The sequence below is a fragment of the Trachinotus anak genome, unplaced genomic scaffold, assembly GCF_046630095.1.
Source record: "Trachinotus anak isolate AG129_WGS33_773 ecotype Australia unplaced genomic scaffold, CSIRO_AGI_Tana_v1 ptg000010l, whole genome shotgun sequence".
NCBI classification, from domain to species: Eukaryota; Metazoa; Chordata; class Actinopteri; order Carangiformes; family Carangidae; genus Trachinotus; species Trachinotus anak.
In genome coordinates, this window is record NW_027273861.1 from 12,092,399 (window position 1) to 12,117,553 (window position 25,155).

A 25,155-nucleotide genomic window follows, 5' to 3' on the forward strand; every position below is an offset into this window, starting at 1 on the left:
TAATCCTCTTCACAGCAGCAGTGTTTTACACATGACTGATTCTTATTCCTACCCTCAACTGGATCTTTCTCTCTCTTTTTCTCTCTATATCCATCACACACACACACACACACACACACACACACACACACACGCTTCACATAACTGTTACATATTTATAATGGTTTGACCTTTGCCCTGCTGTCACAAATGTCTACAAGCTTGCTGTATAACACAAAGATCAGTAACTTTATGAAACCATCCACTCATCTAAGCACCTGAACCAGTAAAGTTTATTGCAAAAAAGAAAAAAAAAAGACTCTGTGTATCACGTTTTACAAACACAGGCCTGCATCAACACAGTTCAAGGAACAAATTCAGAAATAACTTTAAGGAAGGAAGGACACTGAAATTAAGCTTTAGGGACAAATTGTGACAAACATCTCAAAATAATGAGAGTTATATCTGAAATCTCCGTTTGAAGACACAGTTTTACAGGATTCACCGGGTCATACATGAGAACATGGAAAAAAGCCGCCATTGTTTGTAGTTCTTAGAACCTCTTCCTCCTCTCTATCTCAGCTTTCCTGTCTTTCTCTCCTTTTTCTTCACATTCTTCCACAGTGAAACTCTCTTGAGTCAGAGGGCAGGTTATTTTTTTTAAAAAGAGGGCCGTGCCACCGAAGTATAACTCCTCCCCTTCAAGCTGGGATGAATGTAGGGAGTGAGGGAGAGAAGGAGGGGGTTAAGAGAAGGAGAGAGACAATAGAGTTTAATCACTCATGTGGCTGAGAGCTGTTGGCAGCCTGAGTTCCACGCGTGCTGAGAGGGAGAAAAAAAAAACAGAAGAGGGAAAGATTGAAACTGTATGTGGTGTGTAAGGGGACAGAAGAAGGAGACAAAAAGGAAGGGAAAAGACTGAGGTCATCAGTCTCACCTCTGAGCTGAAGACAAGTTGACAAGCAGACTGAGAAGAGAGGAGGAGGTGACCAAAACATCTGAACTCAAGGAGCTGAGTTTGCCCTGAAGAGAAACCTACAGGTGAACATCACTTCTCCACACTTGTACTTATTTACTGAAGACGTCCTCATCCACCCTGCTGTCCAAACTGGAGTATGCCCTGTCATCCCTGTCACCCCTGCCGCTGATCCAGGTGGTCAGCATGATCTCCCACTACCCTCTGGCCACTCTCATGCCTTGGCCTGCGAGTCCTCACCACCACTGTCCCGACCTGGACTGCAGCTTGCTGCTGGAGGGGGAAGGAGGTGTCGCTCTGCAGAGGTACCAGCCTCGTTACCCGGAGAGCAGCCCACGACACTGGGTCAGTACAGTACACAGCAGCACATGGCAGAATAATTGTGTCTGTTTGTTGAATTCTGTTTTTATTTCTGGGAAGCACAGGTAGTCCCAGTCTTGTTAAACAATCTGGCAGATGTTGGCCTTCACATGAATGGCCTTCCTGTGCCTTCTGTTATTATTGAGTGAGTGAGGTGTCGCAGGGATATTTGGTGTCAAAGGTTTTGATAGATTCAAGGATGAGAGTGGGATGTGTTTGGAAGAGATTATAAAACAAACCAAAAAAAATATAAACAATTCACTGAAGAACAATGTTGAAATTATAGATAAAGTGAGGAACAGGGTGTTTGTGACAACTGCAAGGTCTGTTTGTCTGTGGTGACTGTGAGAAAGTAGAGGAGAGCGTCAGGGGGAAGAAAGGTGGGAAAAGAGTGTTGATGGATGCTTATATGTGTGAGTATATGTGAGATGGGAGAAGGTGTTTGACTACAGCTGAGGAGTAAATCAAAGCAAATCTGCAGCTGCTCTGGACTCAGTAGTTGTGGCCTGGCTGGTGGTGCTCGCAGGTTTTGATGCTTCCTAGATAAACACCTTACAATGTACAGAAAAGAATAGACTTTATTGTCATTGCATAGTGGGGTGCAATGAAATTGTGGGAGCTCTACTGAAAACAGTGTACAGAACAATAATAGAATAGATAAGAGCACAGAACACAACATATAAAAATAGGTGGCATTTTAAAACCAAATGAAAAAACACATTCAAAAACGTATATACACTTATATAATCGCTGGTCTCTGAGTTGATACGCTCTAATCAGAGATCGGTGATTTGTTTTTCACTTTACCATGTTTGTCCCATGTTTTTTTCACTTCCTCTGTTTGACCCCTACTCAGTGAAATTTTATGCAATGAGTTGACAGCTCATAGTGCAATAGCGCAAACTAGACGGTAACCTTTGGTGGCTCAGACGAGAGGACAGCTGACCTCTTGTGAAAGACAGTAATTCACATTCACTGTGACTACAGCTCATTGGTGTGTGTGTGTGTGTGCGTGTGTGCATGCGTGCGTGTGTGTGTGTGTGTGTGTGTGTGCATTTATATGTGTGTTGCTGACTGGTCAGAGTTCACAGAGAAGGCATTACTCACTTTACTCAGAAGCCATAATGACTGTGTCTGCCATCCGTAGTGTGACAAAAAAGTTGCAATTATTACTTCATGTCAGAGTCAACACGTTTTTGATTATTTGCCATTTTTTTTAATTCGTGCGTTAGGTTTCAGATTCCTCATCATGGTGTGAAGATCATCAGAGAACAACCTGCAGCGACAGCTTATTCCAGCTTAGCCGCGGCTAATTGCTCTCATGTGCACACTTGTGGTATTAGGGCCAAAGTGAAAATATTTTTGGTGTTTACAAATGACGCAGGGAGAAGAGAAGCTGGGGTCTGAAAACCAGCCTGCTGAAGTGTCCTTGAGCAAGACACTGAACCGACACTGAGCTGCTCCAGTGTTGATGGTCTGAGACAGCCAAGGAACATTTTTAATCATTATTACATCAATACCTCATCAGACTTGCTACAAAAAGAAGCCACTGGTTCATTTATGGTAATATAGCTCATCTGTGTAAGTTTCTGTCTCACACGTGGTGGTGCCTCTGTGCATGTGTTGAGCGCTGGGCGATCATCCTCCTTGCTGCCTATCTGACATCCTGGCTGACGGGTCCTCTCCCATCTCGCAGCACTGTTTCCGCCAATTGTTTCGGGGGGTAAGAAGACTGGAGGTTAGCTCGCAGACGCTCACGCTCTCCGCATGCTGCGAGGTTCATCAAACAGGCATCAGCTCTGCATCCTAGAAGTTAATTCCATGTGACTGTTTTTACAGTGCTGAGTTGTGATTGTCCTCACAGCTGGGCTACAGAGGGCAATAACGGAGATTATAAAGAGGGGTAAATACCTTCCATAAAGTTATATAAGAAAACCATCAGTGGCATAGTCATTGAACTTGAAGTGAAATTTCTTTGTTTATTATACTTATTATATGAACTACCTGGGTCCTGCTATTTACACCAGCTTCACAAACCATTGTTTTGTCACAAAATATTCACACAAACTGGTTGGCTCAGGGGACAGAGACTTTGCCTTTACTGCTTTCATGTGCTCTTACTCCACTAACTTTTTACCTATCTGCATGACATTATGAAACCATGCCGGTCATAAAAGCAGTGATTGGACTCATTACCTCTGTTTGATGACCTTGCTGTGCAGTTATAGACAGCTGTCAGGTCCACAGTTCAGGTCAGAGATGAGGGAGGAGTGCTGAGGTGTTGGTCATTATCAGCAGTCAATGAGGACAATGAGACTCCCACATGAACACACAAGCAAAGGGACAGGGTGACGGACAGGCCGATGGAAGAACCAGCACTGAGAATAATACCACACACTTCACAAAGAATAAACTTAAATATTCAAAATAAACCTGTGTTATTAAGGCTTTGGAGGACATGCCAGAGGAGGGAATTACAGAGGAAGTGACCGGGTTTCAACCTAGTTGCACAGAAGTGAGAGTATCAACAACTACACACACACACATATCAGCAGGGTATCACAGTACATTTCACTGCTCTAACTGCATTTTGAAGTCTGCAGCGTTGTTTTATACCCTTCGCTCTCTGTCAGTGATAGGGCAATATAATCAAGCTGCAGGGCAATCAATTAAAACTCCAGCAGGGGGAATATTAACTGCTCCCTCACATCCACTGCCTTACAATAACCAGCAGGGCAGTTCAATAACCCCTGGAAATGAAGAAGTGTCTTTCTACGGGGAAAACAGGGACAAAGGAAGAGGGGGGGTCGGAGATTTTCGATGATGGCGTGTTTTCCATTGAAAAAAGTGAGATAGCTGAGTTAGCACTCCTCGTTCCTCTTTCTTGTCTTTTTTAACAGAGAAGTGCACGTTTCAGGCTTATGCTCTGTGACGTCTCAGTGTTTCCATTTCTAATGTTTTTTTTCGCTTCTTGCTTGTCATGTGTTTTGATGACTTGACCACGATTTCAACAGTTTGTGATTTATTCATCCAGCTAAGACGAGTTCTGTTGCTTTTGACCTGTTTTGTCTGGCTTTACAGGAATATAAAACTGGGTGAATGGGTTAATGGTTAATACTCCATCACATTTCTGACATATTGATACATTTTACGACAGCAAACATCTTGAAAGCACCATTAAGAAGAAATGGACAGGAATGGGTTTCTTGATTAACCCAGCAAGCACTGACAAAACAGCACACGACGGGAGAGGCAGTAATGTACTTCTGTCCACTCATATCTGTCCATACTTTTGTCTCTAATTGCACAATTCACAAACTACCAGACTTCTCTTTTCTTCAAAATCCAGGTCTCCGTCATCCTTTCATTCAGTCGACCACTTAAGATGGTGTTTACACACTTGGGTGACCCCCAGCGTGTCAAGTTGTGTAGTTGCCTGCAGCTCTGCAGAAGTGCATATTGTGGTCTTGGGCCTAATTAGGTCACATAATAGCTCTGGTGTGAAAAGTCAATACTGCTGGCATTGTCCCTGTCACCAGCGCGCCCATCCCAGAGCAACAACACCACAGGAGCAGCTCGCTCAACTGGGGCAGAAACGCATCTCACCATATGGAGGTGGATGTGTACTTTGTGGTGGTCTGTGTGCATGCACGTGTGTGCATGTGTGTGTGTGTATGTGTGTTTGTAATGTGAGGAGGCAGAAGGCAATATGTATTGCAGCAGATCTTTGATTTAGATTGGTCTTGATTTAGACGTTTGGCAGCTTTGTGGCTGCCTCTGTGTGTGTGTGTGTGTGTGTGCTTGTGTGTATGTTTGTGGCAGTGCCCTCGCCACACACACACACACACACACACACACAGACACACGCACTGAACTGTCTGCTTTTCCCGCTCCGGCAGGACAAGCAGTATTAGCCAGGACACATGACTAGGACTGGGTGTGTGTTTGTGTGTGTGTGTGTGCATGTGTTTGTGTGTGGGTGTTTGTATGGCATTACTGTGTAAAGCTGGGGGCTGCTGGTTTCCAGTTAATAATGTGAGTGGTCAGCACTCACACAATCTTCAAGTCAGCAGATTACTGTAATAATTCTGCTGAGGTCAAAAACTATAACAAACAAAGAAACAGGAAATATATGATATATTTGCTTCAGTTAAACAGCAGGATATTTTATATATAGCATAACTTCACACAGTATGTATGTGTATATACAGTAGTACATGTGTCCATATTTTGGCAGAGTAAATGTACTTTTATAAATTGGTTGGTGTTATGGTAACCACTGTGCTATTAATGTTTGTTTTTGAGCTACTGCCTCTTTTTTTGTAGCAGTTCCGATGTGTGTCACTGTGTGCATCACTCACACAGTTTCATTTCCTACAACACACATGCTTCACACTTCACTTTAACACTGACAGAAGTGCAGACGGGCTCAAAATGTCACTCACACAGAAAATAAGCGCCAGAAATGAGATGAAGTTAGTTCTTTCTTACACAATCTGAACAAACCATTTCATAAAGTGTAACTTCAACAAGCACAATGGTTGAGTTAGTTTTACTTTGTACGCGCTGATGTGATGAATTGGTTTGTCTGCTTTCGTAGCTTCCTGGTGCGAGTTCAGATTTTGGTGAGGCAGCATTGCCACCAGTGTGTTACCAGCTTCAGTCGGCAGTGTGTGTTGTTTTTGTTGCGTATGTGACAACATTAGAGTAGCATGTATCTGTTGGGCAACAGATGGTCCAGCTCTCATTAGCAGGGGGGGGGTCAGGCAGACAACCGAGCCAGTCCAGACTGATTCATTCAAGGCTTAGCGGGGCTTAGATCTAGAGGGGGTCAGGATTGGGGCCCCATGAAAAGGTATGTGTGTGTGTGCGTGTGTGTGGGTGTGTGTGTGCTGGGTCTCATTTATCGTAACTCTTCTAAATGCAAAGACACCTGAAAACACCTCAGTGTGGATTATTCTCAGTTTAATGCAACAGACCCATATGGAATCTGTTTTTTTTTTAAAAACCAACATGAATTTTTCGTTTCATGCAGGCAAAACATAATTTGGTAAATTTGATGTTAACTTAAAACACCTGAACTGAAAAACAATGTTCCTTGAACTATGTAATGGTTTCTGTCTCAATGTGAAGTGTGGAGGAGGAGAAGGAGGAGGGGTCTCTGTCTACAGCTCTGGACTTTACTGGAAACTAATGATGTCACCGGTCCACACAGAGAGAGAGAGAGAGAGAGAGAGAGAGAGAGAGAGAGAGAGAGAGAGAGAGCTCAACAACAGCCAGGACAATAGATTTGAGGAGCAGCAACATGACATAAGAGCAGAGGGAGAGAGGCAGACAGGGCTTTAATGTGGCTGCTTGAACAAAGGGTTCAGTTGACTGAAGAAGACACAGAGACAGAGAAAGAGAAAAAGAAAATGCAGCTGTGTGTGTTATGAGAGATGACCTGACATGTCCTTATACATCTCTGTTTTCATTGTTGTTACTACTGCATCGACACACACTCATCCGCTGAGTGCATGGCTGCTGCTTCGTTGCTCTCAAATGACCTATTTAAGCTCCTTTGATCATCTCGTGCTGAGGTTTATTGAGTGATAGCAGATCTTTCTGACCCTCCGCCATAAATCCAACCCTCTTGGGTTTTGTTGCTCTGGCCTGGTCGGGCTAAACCCTCTGCTGACTCTGGATAAACCCAGTGGTTTATGAACTCTGCCCTCTACTGGGCAGTATGCTTTGGAAACACAAACCCACCAACCATACACAAACATACAGTGAAACACAAGTGTACATTTAACCCTGCACACACACGCACGCACGCACGCACGCACACACACACACACACACACACACACACACACACACACACACACACACACACACATGACCTATAAACGTGCGGTAACACAAGAAGAATGTCTAAACAGGAACAGAGTATGAAAGTACTGACACATTTCATCCAGATATGGCGGCAGGAAAGACCCTCTTAATTTTTAATTTTGCACAATGACTTTCCACTGAAGGATTTTGCTGCAGTCACAGCTGATACTCCTCTCGCTGGGTGAAATGACGAGTCTCCTTTCATCTGTTTATGTGTTTCCAGCAGAGAGGAAAAGCAGTACGTGTCTGTACAGTCTGAAATATGAAATCTCTCTTTCACTGGAAGCCAGTACAGGATGGCCCTGTTGCATCACGCTTGTCTTTCAGCCAGTATGGATCCTCTCAGTTTCTGACTGTTCTGTGAGCTCTCCTCCGCCTGCCTCTGTCTCTCCCTCGCACACTCACAGTAGAGATAATGTCCTTTCAAGTTAATCTCAACAGTGCCCTACACTTTCTTGGCTACATGACCTTCTTATCTTGGGTGTAAACACCGAGACATTAAACATGCAACCCAAGACCTACCATTTGTTGTCTGTGTGTTTGTGGTTTGGTTTTATTTTTTCAGTATTGTGATCTATGGTGTTTGTCCCTGCTCTGCTTCTCCCCTTTTCCTCCTCTCCTCTCCTCTCCTCTCCTCTCCTCTCCTCTCCTCTCCTCTCCTCTCCTCCGTTTTCTTATTGGTCTGCTTTTATGACCCGTGCTCCAGGCCAGAGAGGCTCCCCAGCCAGTCAGGTATGAGGACGGCAGCCTTGCTGGAGTCAGGAGGCTGGAGGCAGGAAGTGGGAGATTTCCTGGAATGTGCGTTTTTCCCCACACTGGTGCAATAACAGAGTGAGCAGCGCTCCTCCTGTTTTTGTCCCGTTTCTGTCTCTGCTCTAGCTCCCTGTTCGGACTTTGTGGAAAAGAGAGAAGAGCCTACCTAGGAAGTAATGGCAGGAACACTTTACAAACCAAAAAAAACTGTGTTGTCCTCATCGAGGGCTTTCCTAAGTGTGATTGCGTCATTAGACTTCCTAGAGGAAGGAAAACTTGATGAGGATTGGCCTGTATTGTGGTGCAGGAATATCATGTGCACTATTTGATAGCCTTTCAAACAGAAAAATGTGGAGATGCCACTCATCTTGAACTTAACTTCAGTATTTTTATTTTATACCACTTCCTACTCCACAACATATCAGAGGGGAATATTGTATTGTTACATAGGAAACATATTACATTCATGGAAAGTGATACGTTATTGTACTAAATCATTCAATGGTATATAAAGTAACTACAATTAGCTCCACTTAGACCAGCTTCAGAATTAAAATCTTCTTCTTCTTACATTAAAATGAATCAGTAGTTATTATTCAATATTATAACATATAATAATGTAATAATCTGACAGGATCCATCCTGCATTATAAATATTTACTTTTGAAACCTAAAGTACAGTTTTTCTAATAATACTTTTACTTTAATAACATTTGAAGATAAGGTAATTTTTACAGTTTTGTAGTACTGTAATACTTTTACTTAAGTAAGACATCTGAATGCTTCTTCCAGTGCTGGTTGCCATCACTACTTTGAGACCTGACTTACTTGTACTGATACTTGAAAGAAAAAACAATCAAGTCTCAAGTTTTGACTTTGCAAAATCCAAGTAAACCCTAAAAAAGACAATGCCAGTCAAGCCTTGCATGGACACACTCTCACTAATTCATTATAAGCCTTATACATTAAAAGATCATTTTAAATATGCTTATTGCTGAGAGATGTGTAAAAATGTGGTCTAGTGCTATTTTTTAACAGCAGCGGTAACTTCTCGTTACTGTGAGGTTTCTAACAGTGACAACAACACTTGTCACACTTTACTTCCCTTTTTGTATTACTTAAACAAATCAGATACATCGTGTCAATCACTGCGCTTCAGAGGGGCTAGGAGGCAGATTTTGTTTTCTCAGAGCCAGGCCATCTGTTTCCAGCCTTTATGCTAAGCTAAGCTAGCTGGCTGAGTTGTATCATTCTTCCCACCTAACTCCAGCAAGGAAGCACATAGGTTAATTTCCCAAAATGTCAAACTATTCTTTGAACTCGGCTTTGCCCTGAAGGATTTGAAACTGAGTCAGGGCTTGGAAAATACCTAAAAACAGCTGTGACATTTGCTGAAATCTGGCCTCCTATTTCTGTTTGGAACCTTAAACCACAGAACATGCTCCATATGATACCGACACTGGCTTACTGATGTCACTTCTATGGACTAGGACAGCAGAGAAAGAGAATAAACTTAATGTTTTGATCTGAAGTTGAAAGTTGTGCGTACTCATCTGCTCATCCATCTCACAGCAGCAGCAGCTGTCACATTTGTCAGACGTCTTGTTTGCCCTGAGACATGACATCGCTCCCACTGTGAGACCAACACTCCAATCCCCCCGGGGCCGAGCTGGAGGTCGTGTGGGGCCACAACCTTCCCACTGCCCCTCTGGGCTTCTCAGAGCTCCGGGGACCCTAGTGGACACCGGGGCAGCTTGGCCTGGGAACTGGAGCCCGGCCAGATATACAGCATGATGAACGGTCAGCAAGCGGAAGAACTGATAAAACGTACTGTTTGATAAACACACATGGAGAAACACTGACGGAGAAAAGACTTCCCTGGCCTCATAGTGCACTCCACGCAAAGCTGGGAGGGAGTAGTGATGACAAAAGTGGGCACCTTGACTTGTATGTGTGTGTCTGTGTGTGTGTGTGTGGGTGAACCCTGCTGCTTGTAACATTCGGTGACGCTGAGTGTGACGTTGGGGGTTACATGTTGGTGTTATGGGAGCAAGAAGAGTGGGTAGGCATATCACATATACACACACACACACACACACACACAAAGGGCACCTCAGCAGGTCCAGCATCTCTCCCACAACAATAAGTATCATGAGATTCTTACTATCTCCTCCTTATGACTCTGGATCAGTAGTTTGGTATTTGCTCACCAGACTGACTGGACTTGTAAATGAATGAACCACTGCTTGTTCACAGTTGATATATGTTTACCATACAACTCTGCAGAAAAAGACCCCGCACAAAGTGGGTGCTTGATTCATATCTTCCCCTTTATTCACACAAAGTGGGCAGTTGGAGTACGTGTGCAGGCACATTCACAGTGGAACAGTGTTGCCCATTCTCACACACACAGGCCTATTCTCCTCTCCTGTCACTAACAATGCACAGTACTGGTGACGGCATCTACAGCCTTCCTTGTATTGTCCCACACAGGGACTGTGAGGCCTGCACGCTGAAAAGACTGACTTTAAGATTCTGACTTGAATTAACAGACTGTCGCAGCCTCTGATTTGCTTCAGCTAGACCAGGACTCTAAACTTTCTCTGACATCCGATAAATGTGAGCCATGTTGTGAGGAAATCTCTTCACAGACAATAAGGACAATTAGTGACTAATAACTCTTTTATTGTGCACATGCACATGTGAGCATTGTTTTAAGACAGACAGGGAAAAGAGAGAACCAACCTTTTATAGTGAAAAACCAAACAAGTGTAAATTGAACTAAAGTAATTTAAACTAAACCAAAATAAAATAAGACAAATGAAAATGAAATAGGAATATATTGAAATCATACACAATATGAAAGTTGGTCAGAGACCATTTTCTTAGTCTCTTTCAAGATAATCACACAATTTTAAGTTATTTAGCATATTTACTAATAACAAAACTTTAAAAGTGTATATCATAAGGATTTATGACAATTCCATTGCCAGAAAAACTTTTATTCTGCTAAATAAAAAAAGGGAAAAACAGCAGCAACATCAGAATAAAATCAAACTTTAAAATGTTTCTCATAGTTCTAGTAGTTATTTTGTAAAATCATGCATCTGTTTTGAAGTAACACATAATCAAAGCTCCGTAAACAACTTATAAAAACCACTCATTCGCAGTATGAATTTCACAGGAAGGAGATTTATTATTCTGGTGAATTGCGCAAACAGGAATCACAACCCTGCGTCTGTTCACGCACGTCGTTGTAAGCCCGATGGAGGTCGGACATGAAGCGGGGAGGAGGAGGAGTCCACCCGGGACCGCAGTGGGGGCGAGGAGGAGGAGGAGGAGCCCGGCGGTTCAGTAGAAGAGGGGAGAGCCTATTGACAGGCAGAGAGGAGGACCTGGAGTCTGGAGAGGAGCGGACCAGTGTGTGGGAGAGAGAGAGAGAGAGTGTGTGTGTGGTGAAGTGGAACAGATTTCATTTTACAACTAGGACCTTGGATGTTTTTATTTTTATTTTTTTTAAAAAAAGAACACTTCTCTTCTCTCCTTGTCGGATTATCTCCGAGCTCTGATGCTGTCCCCGGATCATGAAAGAAAAGCTCACCATGAAGTTCGCCTGGAAAACTAAAATGGTAAAAAAAAAAAAACAAAAAAAAAAACAACAACAACAAAACCCTTCGCATGGTTTTCCGTCTTGTGTGCTGTGTTGTTGGGTTTGTGGTTTTGCAGAGAGGGGGAGAGGGGGAGAGGTTAAAGAGGGAATGGAGGGGGGGGGGAGAAAGGGGGGGGTGTTTGTAGGCTTGGGAAAGTAGCGGATAAAGGGGAGAGGAGGAGGAGGAGGATGAGGAGGAGGAGGGGAATAGTTGAATATTGAGTTTGAATTGTTTTCACCAGGCTTTAAATCCAGTTTAACCCACATTTGCTGGTAAAGTTTGGAAACGTGGGTAAGGGAGGGGGGATAAAAAACAAACAAAACAACAATAACTGCTCCACCGGTGTACGGAGTGCGCTAACTTTCTCCTCCCTGATGATGGACATGAAAACTTTTGTCTCGGGGCCCGCAGTGGAACAGAGAGGGAACAATTGGCGAGGCCCCGGGGCCATCAGTGTCTCTCCACGGGACCCAGCTGGGTCCAGGCGAGGAAAGCACAAAAGCCAACAGATCAGCGCCAAAGACTCAACACAACTGTTGTTGTTATCTTGGGAGTATTGTTTCACACGCAGCTGATAGGATGATGGGCAGATTAGCACTATTTGAGCAGAGACGGGGACCTGTTTGCCTCCTCGGTGTCATCGCTGTGCACTTAGTGAGCATCTTCTGTGGAAGGATCCAAGTTGTTACAGAGAGTAAACAACTCGTCTCCTGTTTACACCTCACCCATCTTCACTTGATAAGCTGGTGTTCTCTGTAAACTCGTCCCTTACTACTCTGCCCATGTTAGATTTGCTTTACTGTCTTCTTTTGGTGAATGGAAATATCAGAGTCTGTCACAGACTGTTTTGGTTTCCATTTTCATGCAAGCTCATGGAACTTTGTCTCACAATAAGACTTAATCTTGGCGCACAAAGTGAGCAAAGCTTTTCTTTTTCTTCTTCTTCTTCTTTTTTTTTCTTTTTTTCTTTTTTTTTTTTTTTAAATCCTGCTCTGAAAAACATCTCCAGCTCTGACAAAAAGCAGGCTGTGTGTGCAGACTGTGAACTCAGCAGCCCGGGCCGGCCAGCACAGAGACCTCCCGCTATTGTTTTGGGAGTGTGTGGACTGCATGACTCATGCACTGATGTATTTATCTGTCTCTGCGCCAGCCGTCCAGCCAGAGGCCAGCAGCAGCTAAAAAGCGAGAGGCCGAGAGACATGTTGCTGACCATAAGACTGGATGCTGAAAGGGGTGTATGGGACGGGCATGTAGACGTGTTTCAGGCAAATACAGCATTTGACATGGCCGCTGATTTTATCAGTCAAAGCCTTTTTTTTCACTCCTCCCCTCCCTTTTCTCTTTGTGTTTGCAGTTTGAGGGCTTTCTTTTCATTTCTGCATCACATGTTTCTGTTCAAACCCAAACACGGTTCAGTCATGGCTGAGCGCCACCAGCCTCTTGGACCGTCCATTGAGCCTGTTAACGGCGACTTTGACCCTTGACCTTTTTTCTGGCATCCCTTCTGTTTGGGGAATAGTTTGGACTTTGCCATTGAGCTGTGTAAATGAAAGTGGGGACAAGTGAGAGTGATCTTGGCTGCTGCTGCCGCCTGTGTGTGTGTGTGAGGACTTGGCCATAATACTGCATGCGTGGTGTTTATATTTGGCCAGTCCCTCTCCTTCGCTGTCTCCCTGCCTCTGTTTTTGTCTCCGTATGTTGATGTCTCAGCAGAACTCAGCCTGTGTTTGCGCTCGCTCTCTCTTAGCTGGAGTTTTGTATTTTAATTCCACTCTGCTCCCTGGGTTTGTTTATGCACTCTGCTGTTTGTCAGTGATTTACAACCAGAGACAGACATAGTACATATGGACCCATGCCTGCAAGATGAGCACAAATCCACTCAGTCTTACAAGCTGATTTAAGTGAGGTTGAGCTCTCGAGACACAGATTTGTAATCAAGCTCTCGTGGCTTGTATAATTTTGTGGACAAACAGACAAAGACAAATCAACAGAGAGAAAAAGTGATGCAAATTTTACTAAGTAGCGGTTTGTTTGAGAGACGGCATCCACTCTGGCTCTTATCTCAAGCTTTTCTGAGCTCCAGGAAAGCAGTCCAGCTCTGACTGCAGCTCGAGAGACACGGTGAAAGAGATGGATAGGGAATAAAAGAGGGAGTAAAGACGGGGAGGCAGGGAGGGAGGGAGGCCTGGCAAGCTGCAGTGGTGGTGGGGGTTGGGGAGCTGGTCTCTCTTGATGTTTTACTGCACCTCAGTCCTTCTCTTCCTAGTTCGTTTGAGTGCTGTGGTTGTGTTTCTTTGTTTTTCTCATTCTGCCATCTGCTTTTCTCAGAGCTTTCGAAAAGAGGAAATTCCGAGTCTGTTGAACTATCAAAATGACACTTGTTGTGGACGTTAGCTCTGCAGCATGCAGTTGCTTACAGGAAATTGTTGCCTCTTTTTATCCCAAATGAAACTCTCCTCTCCTGTGAAGGCTCCTGACATTTTCCCTCTCTCCTTGCAGAGCTCAGTGCAGGACTGGGGGGAGGAAGTCGAGGAAGGAGCCATCTACAATGTGACACTGAAGAGGGTTCAGATTCAGCAGGCGGCCAACAAGGGAGCAAGATGGCTGGGGGTGAGTAGGCCCGTCTGACAGCTGATGGAGCTCTTTTGAGGGGCACACGAGTCGAGCTCCAAACCCTCAGCGAGGCATATCAAATTTCTTTTCCACTTTCTCAACCTGTTGCAGTAAAAAAAGCAAGCTCCAGATTTTTATCCCAAGTGGAACAGTCTCTTATGTGGAATTTATCACGTGTGGATGGTTTATAAAAGCAATTTAGTTAGTCATGTGCATCCTGCAGAGTTTAAAAACAGAAAAACCTAATCTCTGCAGTTTGAAACAGACCGTGTCTTCCAACTGTGGGGCGTCTCTCACAGCATTGTGCTCCACCGGGGATGTTAGTTATTGTTTTAACATTTGAGCTGTAAATCTCCCAGTTTAGACAACACCTTTTAGTTGCCTGCTGAAAATCCACATTTTCACCAGACCTGCACTGTTTAGCCAAAGCATGTGATTTTGAAGATTTCCTGACTTTCCCGGCTGCCAACAAAACTGCTCGTTCCTTTGTACAGCAGTGTTTTATGAAACGCTGCTATGACAAAAAAAAAAAAGGGGGGAGGTATTAAAGGCTTTTCTTTGAGTTGTGCGTTTTTTTCAGTGCATATGAAGCATTACTGTTTCCTCCACTGTGCTGTTTATATCAGCATAATAAGATGTTATACAGTATATTATTATACTACACAGAAGGCCCAATTAGGGGTCTTTAGATTCTAACATGTGTTTTCTAGGTTTGAGAACCCAGCATAACAGAAAGTACAAGTTAGATATTTGGGTTTTTCCTTTGTTTACAAGAAAACTCTGACTCTTGTGTTGTTAGTTAGTTTGTCTCTTTGTGGTGGACATGGCGGATGGAGATTTGCACATGAAAGAAGGAACAGATAACAGCTCTGAGGCTTTAAGACTGCACTGATGTATCGATGATGACTTGAGCTGCCAACTGTATTAGAGCTAGTTAAAACAACGTGTGTACTTTATACAGCAGCAGTAGATGAAAGAGAAATCTAGTGTATACACCAGTATATTTACTATAAACACTCTATTGTCAGTAACTGCAATTACAATCAGTGGGATTGTAGGTCTACGCCCTGCATATTGTTTGGAGTGTGTGTAGTTGTTAGTGGATTTGATTGCAAAGTCAGTGAATTTTAATGTTATGTAAATTGTACCTGTGCGTGACTGTACAGTGGGTCACCTCACACAGATAAATAATCATATTTCTTGTGTGTACTGAGCTGTTATCAGAGGGGAGCGTTGGGAGAACTTGGCTCTGCTGCTGTCGTCGTCTCTGTCTGGAGGGACGGTGGAGGAGGGGCCCGCTGTGATTAAAAGCAGATTGGAGTGTTTCCTGTTGTAGTGTGCTAACTTCACCATGGTCTCGGTCTCTCTCTCTCTCTCTCTCTTTTTCTTTCCATGTCTGTGCCACCTCTTCTTCTTCTCTCTCCCTGCCTATTTTCTAACCACTCAGTGTGTTTCCCTGTAGACACAATAGTCGGACACATCTGGAGAAGTCGGAATTAAATATAGGTCACAATTGTCCTCGCTCGTTCCTCCTTCCCGCCATCTTTTTTTGTCTTCTGTTGAATTGTGTCACTCCTACTATTTAACAGTTTGGAGCACACTGGTTCTCAGTGCCCAAATGCATCCAGATGTCAAACAACATACAAATTAATATTTATCTTCATGCATCCAAAGCCAAAAAAAAAAACATGCCTTGGAAGCTCCAGTAATCGTCAAACATTGTCGTATTCCTCAGTTCACCCTGGCTTAACAGTGTAAAAATATGTGTGTGTTTAGGCGGAGGGGGATCGTCTGCCCCCTGGCCACACGGTGAGCCAACTGGAGACCTGCAAAATCCGCAGTATCCGTGCTGGAACAATGGAGCGGCTGGTGGAGACGTTACTGACGGCATTTGGAGACAATGACCTCACCTACACCTCCATCTTCCTGTCCACCTACAGAGCCTTCACCAGCACACAGTCTGTACTGAACCTACTGCTAGACAGGTAGGCAGGAGTGAGGTGTTTCATAAAGCCAAAATAACTGTATTGACTCTACATTTTAGTGGTTTTAAACATGCTTATTCTCTGCTGCAGGTATGGATGCATGGAGGAAAATGAACAAGGCACAGGCAGATGCCAAGGCTCCGAAACCAATGGAGCCATCAGAAAGTGAGATGCGTTTTTATATATGTACATCTCTATCAGTTCCATATGAACAGCTTCCTATAGTTAACATGTTACTGTTACGTTCAGGAGTGGTCTTCTGTCATTGCCAGGTCTCTTAACATTCAAATGTTTTCCTTGCTGTCTCCACAGCGCCTTGGCGTCCATCCTGCGTGCCTGGCTGGACCAGTGTCCCGAAGACTTCCAGGAGCCTCCTGACTACCCCTGTCTCCACAGGCTGATGGACTACCTGCGCAAGGCCCTGCCCGGTTCAGAGGCTCTTAGACGGGCAGAGGGTCTGCTGGAGCAGCTGCAGAGTCAGGCCAGCATGGACGATTCTGATTGTAAGCAACAAACTGTCTTTTATGCGTCGAGTTTTATGATCTCTACAGCTCTATTTAGTGTTTCATCTGAAGGATCAAGTTTTAAATCAATCCTGTTTGCCTGCTTTCAGCTGGTTTCCATGGCAACAGTTCTTTTTGTCTGGGGGAAGAGGAGGAAGTGGAGATCGAGGTCCAGGAGGATTTCCTGTCGTTTGACGCAGACCTGGTGGCTGAGCAGCTGACCTACATGGATGCGGTAAGTGGAGGGGAATGAGACGGACACGGGGGAGGTTTGGCAATGTGTGTTAGGTTACGCAGGTTACATCCCTCTGATGTTTCTTCAGTGTCGTCATACTAACATCAGCCTGTTCTCCCGCTCCAGCTACTGTTTAAAAAGGTTGTACCCCACCACTGCCTGGGCTCTATCTGGTCTCAGAGGGATAAGAAGCACAACAAGCACAGTGCCCCCACCATCCGTGCCACCATTACTCAGTTCAATGCCGTGGCGGCCTGTGTGGTCAGCACGGTGCTGAAACATAAACAGATCAGACCGCACGTCAGAGCACGGGTCATCCAGCGTTGGATAGACATCGCTCAGGTGGGCAGAGACGCACGGACGCACTCACGAATTAATACAGAAAATCTTCAAAAATATGAGTGAAGTTCTGACGGACTTGTGCTCATTTTCTTTTAACAGGAGTGTCGAATACGCAAAAACTTCTCGTCTCTGCGAGCCATTGTGTCTGCACTGCAGTCCAATCCTCTGTACAGGCTGAAAAGAGCATGGGCCTGTGTGCACAGGTAAGCCTCCAATTCCTCAACTATGCAGATAATCTCGGCGGGTTTCGATAGAAGAATCAGCCTTTTGGCAGAATTCAACAGGATCTCCTAAGTGTTTATTTTGCACGTGGATTTTAGCTGCTGGGCCCATGATCCTAACCTAACATGAATCTGTGCTTGATGCAGAGACAGCATGCAGACCTTTGAGGAACTGTCAGACATTTTCTCAGACCACAACAACTACCTGACCAGCAGAGAGCTCCTCATGAGGGTGAGTCCTGACTTTATCAGCTATTTCATATCCGAGGGATAGTATCCTCTGTTAAAATCCCAGTTTTAAAGTGTGTAGATGTTTTTTCCACAGCCCTGAGACTTGATCTGGAAAGAGTCTTTCATTCACTCACTAGAATGTCAAGGACTGAAGCTACTTTTCTCTTTGCTCTACAGGAAGGCACTTCAAAGTTTGCCAGTCTTGAGAGTTGTGCCAAGGAGCACCAGAAGCGCACCCACAAGAGACTACAGCTGCAGAGGGAAATGGTGAGGCAAAGACTGGCTAACTTAGAGCTTAGACAGGCAGTGCCAGACAAATGGATCTTTTTTCAAAGACAGCGAAAACGGAGCTTTATAAATTTAAACAACACATTCCTCCAAAGCAATGTACTGTAAATGAGTTCTATCTTTTCCAGTATGATGCAGCCACAGGCTCAACTTTGTTTACTCAATGCACTATGTGCTGCACTTACATTAAGCCTGTGCTGTATTTTACAAACCTGTCTTGCCATCTGTGAGGACCACAGTGTAAATAAACCTGTGACTTTACTGTGGCATTTCAGTGAATTTACTTGGTTTTTAAAGTAATCAAATAACTCTTTCTTCACAGGGAGCAATGCAAGGCACGATACCGTACCTGGGGACTTTTCTTACTGATCTAACCATGCTGGATACAGCCCTGCCTGACTTAGTAGAGGTAAAAAAAATCTTTAACACCTGCTGATTGTTTGTGCATGTGTGTGTGTGTGTGTTTGCACTTGTGTGTATGTTTTGATATTTAAGAGCAAGTGTCTGCGAGTTTACACAACTCTGCAGATCTGAGAGTCTGTCTGTGTAACCGCTGTCAGTAACTGGGGCGTAAGTTTCCATGAGTGCGTGAGGAATTTTGTCGGTCCATTTTTGGAGTGGTGCACCTAATGCTGTTTGTCTAAGCAGCCACTGGTATGTGATGTTCAGGGTCTGACAGCGTGCTCTTTGTGTCCTCCGCAGGGTGGTCTGATCAACTTTGAGAAGAGACGCAGGGTGAGGGTAGCTGCAATCAGCCTCCTCAGATATGATAATTATTACACGATGAGCGCGGCTGGCACGCGCCACATGTTGGAAATTAAACATATCTAACGCTGGTGACTTTCTCTCTCTCTCTGCAGGAGTTTGAGGTGATAGCTCAGATCAAGCTGCTTCAGTCGGCTTGTAACAGCTACTGTCTGACTCCAGAGCCGACTTTCCTCCGCTGGTTTAAGAGCCAGCCTCAGCTCAGTGAGGAGGAAAGGTACATAATACCTTCTTTCTTGATTGCACCGTTATCCATGAGATAACAAGCAAATTAGTGCATGAGGGTCATGGTCTGTTGGATCTATTGTTAACAAGCACACAATAGAAGCTTCTTTCTCTCCTTTCTCCTCGCTTCTCCCTGCTGTTCTTATGTCATTACTTCACTCCCTGCTGATCTATTGTACTTGCTGTTTTTGCTCTGCGAGCTCTCATTTTCTCCCTCTTTCTGTTGCGCTCTCTCACTTTCTCTTTCTTTCTTCATGAGAATTTATGGTTCCTAAAACCACTGAGCACATGATTTGGTAATTTTTCATAATGTTCAATGGTTTATAATTTTTGTTCTTTCTTGCAGCTACGCCTTGTCCTGTGAGATTGAAGGCCTTGGTGACAGCAGTCCAACTTCACCCAAACCACGAAAGAGCATGGTGAAGAGACTCAGCCTGTGAGTGCATTCAGAAAATAGATTTTAATAGAACCCAATCGAGGGAGATCTAATTTAAACAGCTGAGTCTAAAATACTTTTCTTGGCTCAGACATGTCACATTGGACATGTCACACAGTCATATTCAAGCGCTACATTGCTGTGACCTCTTTATTTTATTATCTAATAACTGACTTCCTCTACTTTACAGGCTGTTTCTTGGAACAGACAATAATGCAGCCAGTTCTCCAATCAGAGAGACGCCGCGATCGCCTCCCACTGGCAGCTCGGGGGAGAGCATGGACTCTGTCAGTGTGTCCTCCAGTGACTCCAGCAGCCCGTCAGACAGCGAAGGACTCACCGCCCCCACTCACACCTCTGACTCCCAGCAAAACAAGGTGGGGTATTACAATAAGAAAATGTATTTCTGTAAGTCATACTTAGGGACTGTACAAAAATGATTGGGGTGGAGAGGGCTGCAACAGCGAGGCCTCCTCCAATGTTATCCATATTTTAATTATTAGCTTAATGTGCACAAAAAAATTAATAAACCTTCATGTATAAACGGAATAATATTTTTTACATAGCCATCAAAATAGCGTAACACAAGTTGAGATCATAGCAAACATAACAACATGGTTTACTGTTTATTGAATAATTTCCAGCCACTCTCTCTGGAGAAAATTTTCCAGTAACAAAAGATCTGACATTTTTGGAAATATTTGATCTTTATTTATTTAGTTTAATTTTTTTAATTAATGTCATTAGGGAGGAATGCAATAAACTAACTCTGGGATGAGAGAGAAGCCCCACGAGTGTTCACCAAAAAATTTAGATGAGCAATTTTTGGACAGTCCCTTAAAAATACTGTTATTTTGAACAAAGATTTACTATATATATAAAAGCAAATTTATTTATCTTCTAGCATCTTCACTTTGATTATGTACTTCAACATTTTGTTTCCCTATACCTTAAAAAGCTACAAAACAATTATCAGATTATGAGGCGTTCAGTGTTTTGGTGCATGACGCTGGCTGAGTTATGTTTCCATCTAACTGTATGTGACTTCTTTCATGTTTCCTCAGCTATCAGAATCCTCCTCTTGTAATTCACTCCACTCCATGGACACCAGCTCATCGACAGCCAGCGTCTCCATGACTCCTGCATCCCCCCCCCTCCCTGGGCCCACGTGCACCCACAGGCGCTCTGTCTCCCTCACTCCCATGTCTCCGAGTTCCCCGAGCCAAACCCCGGCTTATAACACCCAGGCCCAGGACGCATGCATCATAAGAGTCAGTCTTGAGCAGGGCAACGGGAATCTCTACAAGAGCATACTGGTGAGTAAATATGAGTGTTGAGGTACGGATTTACAGTTTCATTTTAGACCCTTTCTGTTAAACCTTGTCTGACTTAATTTTTCTCATCTAAATAGCTGACCAATCAAGACAAGACTCCAGCTGTAATCTCTAGAGCCATGGCGAAGCACAACCTGGAGGTGGAGCCGGAGGAGGGATACGAGCTGGTACAAGTCATCTCGGAGGAGAGAGGTAAAACATGGCTCTGCTTTCAAACTTTCTCATATTACATCTTTCATGTATCATTCCAAGCTACATAGTCAGAGTAACAGTGATGTTGCTGCAGCAGTTACAATATAAAGCTATGATGAAACACACTCTGTATTTGCAATTCAGCATCCTAATTACTGAAATTTATTCCACTAATCAGCTGTTTTCCAAACTTAATGAATCACAGTGACCCATATGTTGCTGACTAGACGCATAATAACTCGAACAACAAGCACTTATCTTTGTCTTCTTCTTTGTCTCTTAGAGCTGGTGATCCCAGACAATGCCAACGTCTTCTACGCCATGAACACCTCAGCTAACTTTGACTTCCTGCTGCGGGTGCGAGGCTCAGCGGGTCGACCAGTCCAGCTGCGAAGCCGGTGTATTTCCACACTCCCTCGAACCCAGCACCGCTCGAGCCTCTCGCTTAGACTCAGCAAAGTTACACTGTGACTGGAGTGTTATGCCCCAGCAGTTTGCCCTTACACCACTAACCCAGGACAATACAGGGCATGAACTGGATATGAAGTGTTGGGTTTTAGGAGGAAAGGCTGCATGGATAGATGGACTTGAGGAAGCTCTAGAGGACCACTGGATTCAAGAAGGAACAGATGGATCCCAATGAGCTCTAAGACTTTTGAAGAGCTCCACTTTGACTCTTATTTTGCCATTTGGGTCTCCTCCTAAAGGGTGCCTTCCCTTTGCCCAGCCTTAACATGGAACATGGATGTGTAGCGTGACTGCTGTGCCAGTGAGACTTTTGACTAGTGATGCCTGTGACAGAGTAATACAGCGACCCCAAGTGGCCTCCGCTCTTTACAACGACAGGTTTTTGCACATGTTGTGGGAGCAGCCAAACTCCTGACCTCCAACAGTATTCTGATATTGAAATGTACTTCTTTTTGTCCTGTGATGTCTGTGTAGCTGAATAATAACTTTTCTGGTAATAGAAGAGTGACAAATGCAGAAATAGAAGATGGATGGTGGAGCAGAAGGAGAAGGGGACTGAGTTTCCAGTCCTGGTGCCTTTATTGATGAGTGAATGGACCTCTGACAGTGATCTGAATGATGTTGTTGAACTGATTGACCGGAGCTGTGATGTCATTATTTTCCCTGGTTGGACATGTTTACCTGCCATGTCCAGCTTGTGCACAGTGTGCACAGTGAGTGTTCAGCCCCTCTCATATTGTGAGCTGTGTGACGAATGCAGTGTTTCGTGCATTCTGATTGGTTCCAGTACTTGGTTTTAACAAGTCCTCGGCAAATGTTGAAATGGCCTTACCTGCCCTATCTTTAGGGTGTCGAGATGCAATTTGTGCTGCTTGTGCTTGTTTGAAAAAAAAGATGTGTACAACAACAGGAGAAGACAGGAGGGAGAGTCTTACTGAGATGGAAAGCACCATGCACATTGTCTCAAACTGATGCATACTTGTACCTCTTTGCCCTTCATTATATGAACTATAGAGTTGCACTTGTCAGTTGGTAGAGATGCCAATGGGATGTGAATACAGAAGAATGAGCGAGCCACACTGTTAGTGGCTTACTCCATCTTCACGCAATGAATTACTATTTTTATTTGTAAGTGTTACTTTTTTTTTTTTTTTAAATGTCTTTGTATCACAGTTCAGGCCAGACAGGAGAGTGATGGAAGATTTTTAAAAGTAAATGTTATTGGATTTAGATAGTGTCATATTTTAGCCACTGCTAATTTTGACTGTGATACATTTGGAAAACTTTACTGAGGAACTCTTTACCTCATTATACCCACAGAAGCCAGATTCCTCTTCACACATCCATCTGTTTGTCTCATGGGCAACACTCCTCATTTCCAACACCATCAGAGTTTCACTGACACTTCATCACCTGTCCTCATGATAGTAACACATTTGCATATCAACACTCGCAGAGTAATTTTTTTTTCCCCTTTCAGTTGCTCTCCACAGCTCCTACAATGTCGTTCCGTTGTGCCATAATTACATGTTAGTGCAGCCAGCTCATATTCCCTGGTTAATATAATAGGGAACTAGTTGGGTTAATGTTGATGTCCCTGTTGGCCCAATCATTTGTCTCGGCACTTCATTTCAAAATGTTCTCATTAAATCACCCTCAGTTCCTGTGTTCTTCACTGCCAAAGACTCTTCTTCTACCTGAATAAATAAATTATTATCATTATTATGATGGTTGTGCTGTGTGTTTTTCATCTCTTCTCATCTTTGGATGAACGTCCTGTAACATATCATCTCTAACATTTGATTATTATAGTTTTGTTCAAACACAGTTCTGTTTGACTGCTGCTCAAACTGAGATTTAAATTACAATGATTTGATAGAGGAAAGCAGCTCTGTTTCGTGATGGACTACATGCTCAGTCCTGTTAGGATTGACATTGTCAATAATAGGACCGGGGGCTGTTCTGGACAGGGCCCAAGTTATTTTGCTGAGTGGAAGACATTTCTGCTGACTTGAGCGCAGCAGTCATGACCTTCCTTTCCTGAAGATGAGTTTGCTGCGCTAGTCAAACTCTTTTCCAGGAATTCAAAGACAAACATGCTTTTTTTTTTTTTTTTTTTTTTTTTTTTTTTTTACATTTGCAGAATTAAATTCATTTTACAAGCTATTGATTCACACAACAGAAACAACCAAGAGTGAAATTCACTACTTTAAGAGCCAAAAGTTTCCAAATAAAAAGTGCGTTTTCTACTGAGTTTTATGTGGTAAATAAGTGTGTATTTTATATATGTGAAAATTTCTTTGTTGGGTTTGCTTCAGTGTTGAGAAAACTCATTGAACCACCAGGCATAAAGAACTAAAACATGCATACTGAACATTGTTTCAACCAATTACCTTATGAGAGGCAACACTAAATGTAAAAAAGAGAAAAATAACACGTTTGGATTATTTTTAGTTTTTGTAATTTTTCTTTAATTTTTCTACTGTGATAAGAGTTGTGATGACAACACTGGAGTCTCTCTGCACAGTGGGATAGATTTATTCTAGGAAAGAACAGCAGTATGTTCAGTTACCACTGTCATAACCTGTAGGCTGAGGTTCAGCTGCTCCTCCCAGGCTGTAGGCATCATGCTTTCTTTTCTTTTTTTCATCTGTTTCATAGATCTTGGATTGTGAAAGATGATATCAGGCTTTTATCACACTTTAATAGCCTTGGGATTGAATTTGATTTCACCACACTCACATTTCGCTGATGCACTGACACTGTCTTAAGATGGAAATATTTGTGGTACTTTGTGGTTTACTATGAGAGACTGGCAGACAGAAAGATGGTGAGCACACTTCAACATGTGGTGGCTCAGCATGAAGTGCTTACTGATTCCTTAAAGGGTTTTACTCCCGTGAGTGCAAATGTGACAAGCAAGTTCATGAGAGTGAGCAAACCTCTTTCAGCCATGCAGTTGAACTGTCTCACACCTGAGGGACAGACATAAAGAACAACAACAAGAACTTGTATCATCTTCATACAGGAGACTAATGCTGGCTGAACCCATTCGTGTTATTTAACACCATGTATTGCTAGAAGCAAATATACGATGGAATTTGATACAAAAAGCTCTGCACTTAGTCTTCCGTGACTGAATCCAGGCAAAAGGAAAAATTGTCATTCAACATTAATGTGGGGGGAGGGCACATAAAAGTCACTGAGGACTACACAGAACCCAGCAGATATACGTCAGTGATATACACACAATTCACAGGGAGAAAATATTCCATTGCAAGAATGGTAATGAGAAACAACAGTAAGATATAAGCTCAGCAGGCATGCTGAGTAGCCTCAAACAAATATACAGCGCAACACTAAAGAAGGAAACAGTGTTTTTTTTGTGTCGTGCTTAAAGCCTTGTTGGTTTGTTTCCACTTCACCCTTTGTGATCTCAGCCTTGTAGCTGTTTTGGCTTGGGAGCAAGACCCACCCACATGTATCAGAATCAAAATCAGAATCTGGTTTATTGCCAAGTAGGTTTTCCAACATAGGAGAAATTTGCAGTAAGCATAGTAAGAAGGAAGAAATATAATCAAAGACAAAACAAACAAGTACTGCAGGGCAGGTCAATTAAATATAGATAGAGAAATATATATTACAATAAAGGTGTGAAAAAATATAGAGAAATATACATTTATACAATACAAATATGTATAAATGACCAAAGTGGGAGGAGGGTG

The 25,155-nt window shown here is 43.4% G+C and overlaps 2 protein-coding genes across 3 annotated transcripts in view; both read left to right on the top strand.

The window, feature by feature from the left end:
- The window catches only part of LOC139626998 (uncharacterized protein C1orf21 homolog), a 246,058-nt gene that overhangs the window by 67,783 nt on the left and 153,120 nt on the right, over positions 1 to 25,155 (top strand). The gene's annotated exons all lie outside the window — the stretch shown is intronic.
- Positions 742 to 23,155, top strand: rgl1 (ral guanine nucleotide dissociation stimulator-like 1). 2 transcript variants are annotated; one of them, XM_071487570.1, is made up of 18 exons: positions 742 to 1,300; positions 14,092 to 14,202; positions 15,982 to 16,190; positions 16,281 to 16,355; positions 16,503 to 16,693; positions 16,804 to 16,928; positions 17,055 to 17,270; positions 17,370 to 17,473; positions 17,639 to 17,723; positions 17,900 to 17,989; positions 18,333 to 18,419; positions 18,713 to 18,745; positions 18,871 to 18,992; positions 19,347 to 19,436; positions 19,627 to 19,813; positions 20,501 to 20,752; positions 20,848 to 20,962; positions 21,246 to 23,155. In XM_071487570.1, the coding sequence occupies exons 1-18, from the start codon at positions 1,142 to 1,144 to the stop codon at positions 21,431 to 21,433; spliced, it is 2,439 nt and encodes an 812-aa protein (XP_071343671.1). In that variant the 5' UTR covers positions 742 to 1,141; the 3' UTR covers positions 21,434 to 23,155. The 2 variants fall into 2 exon arrangements, with proteins under 2 accessions (XP_071343671.1, XP_071343672.1); XM_071487571.1 differs by lacking the exon at positions 742 to 1,300 and adding an exon at positions 11,329 to 11,571.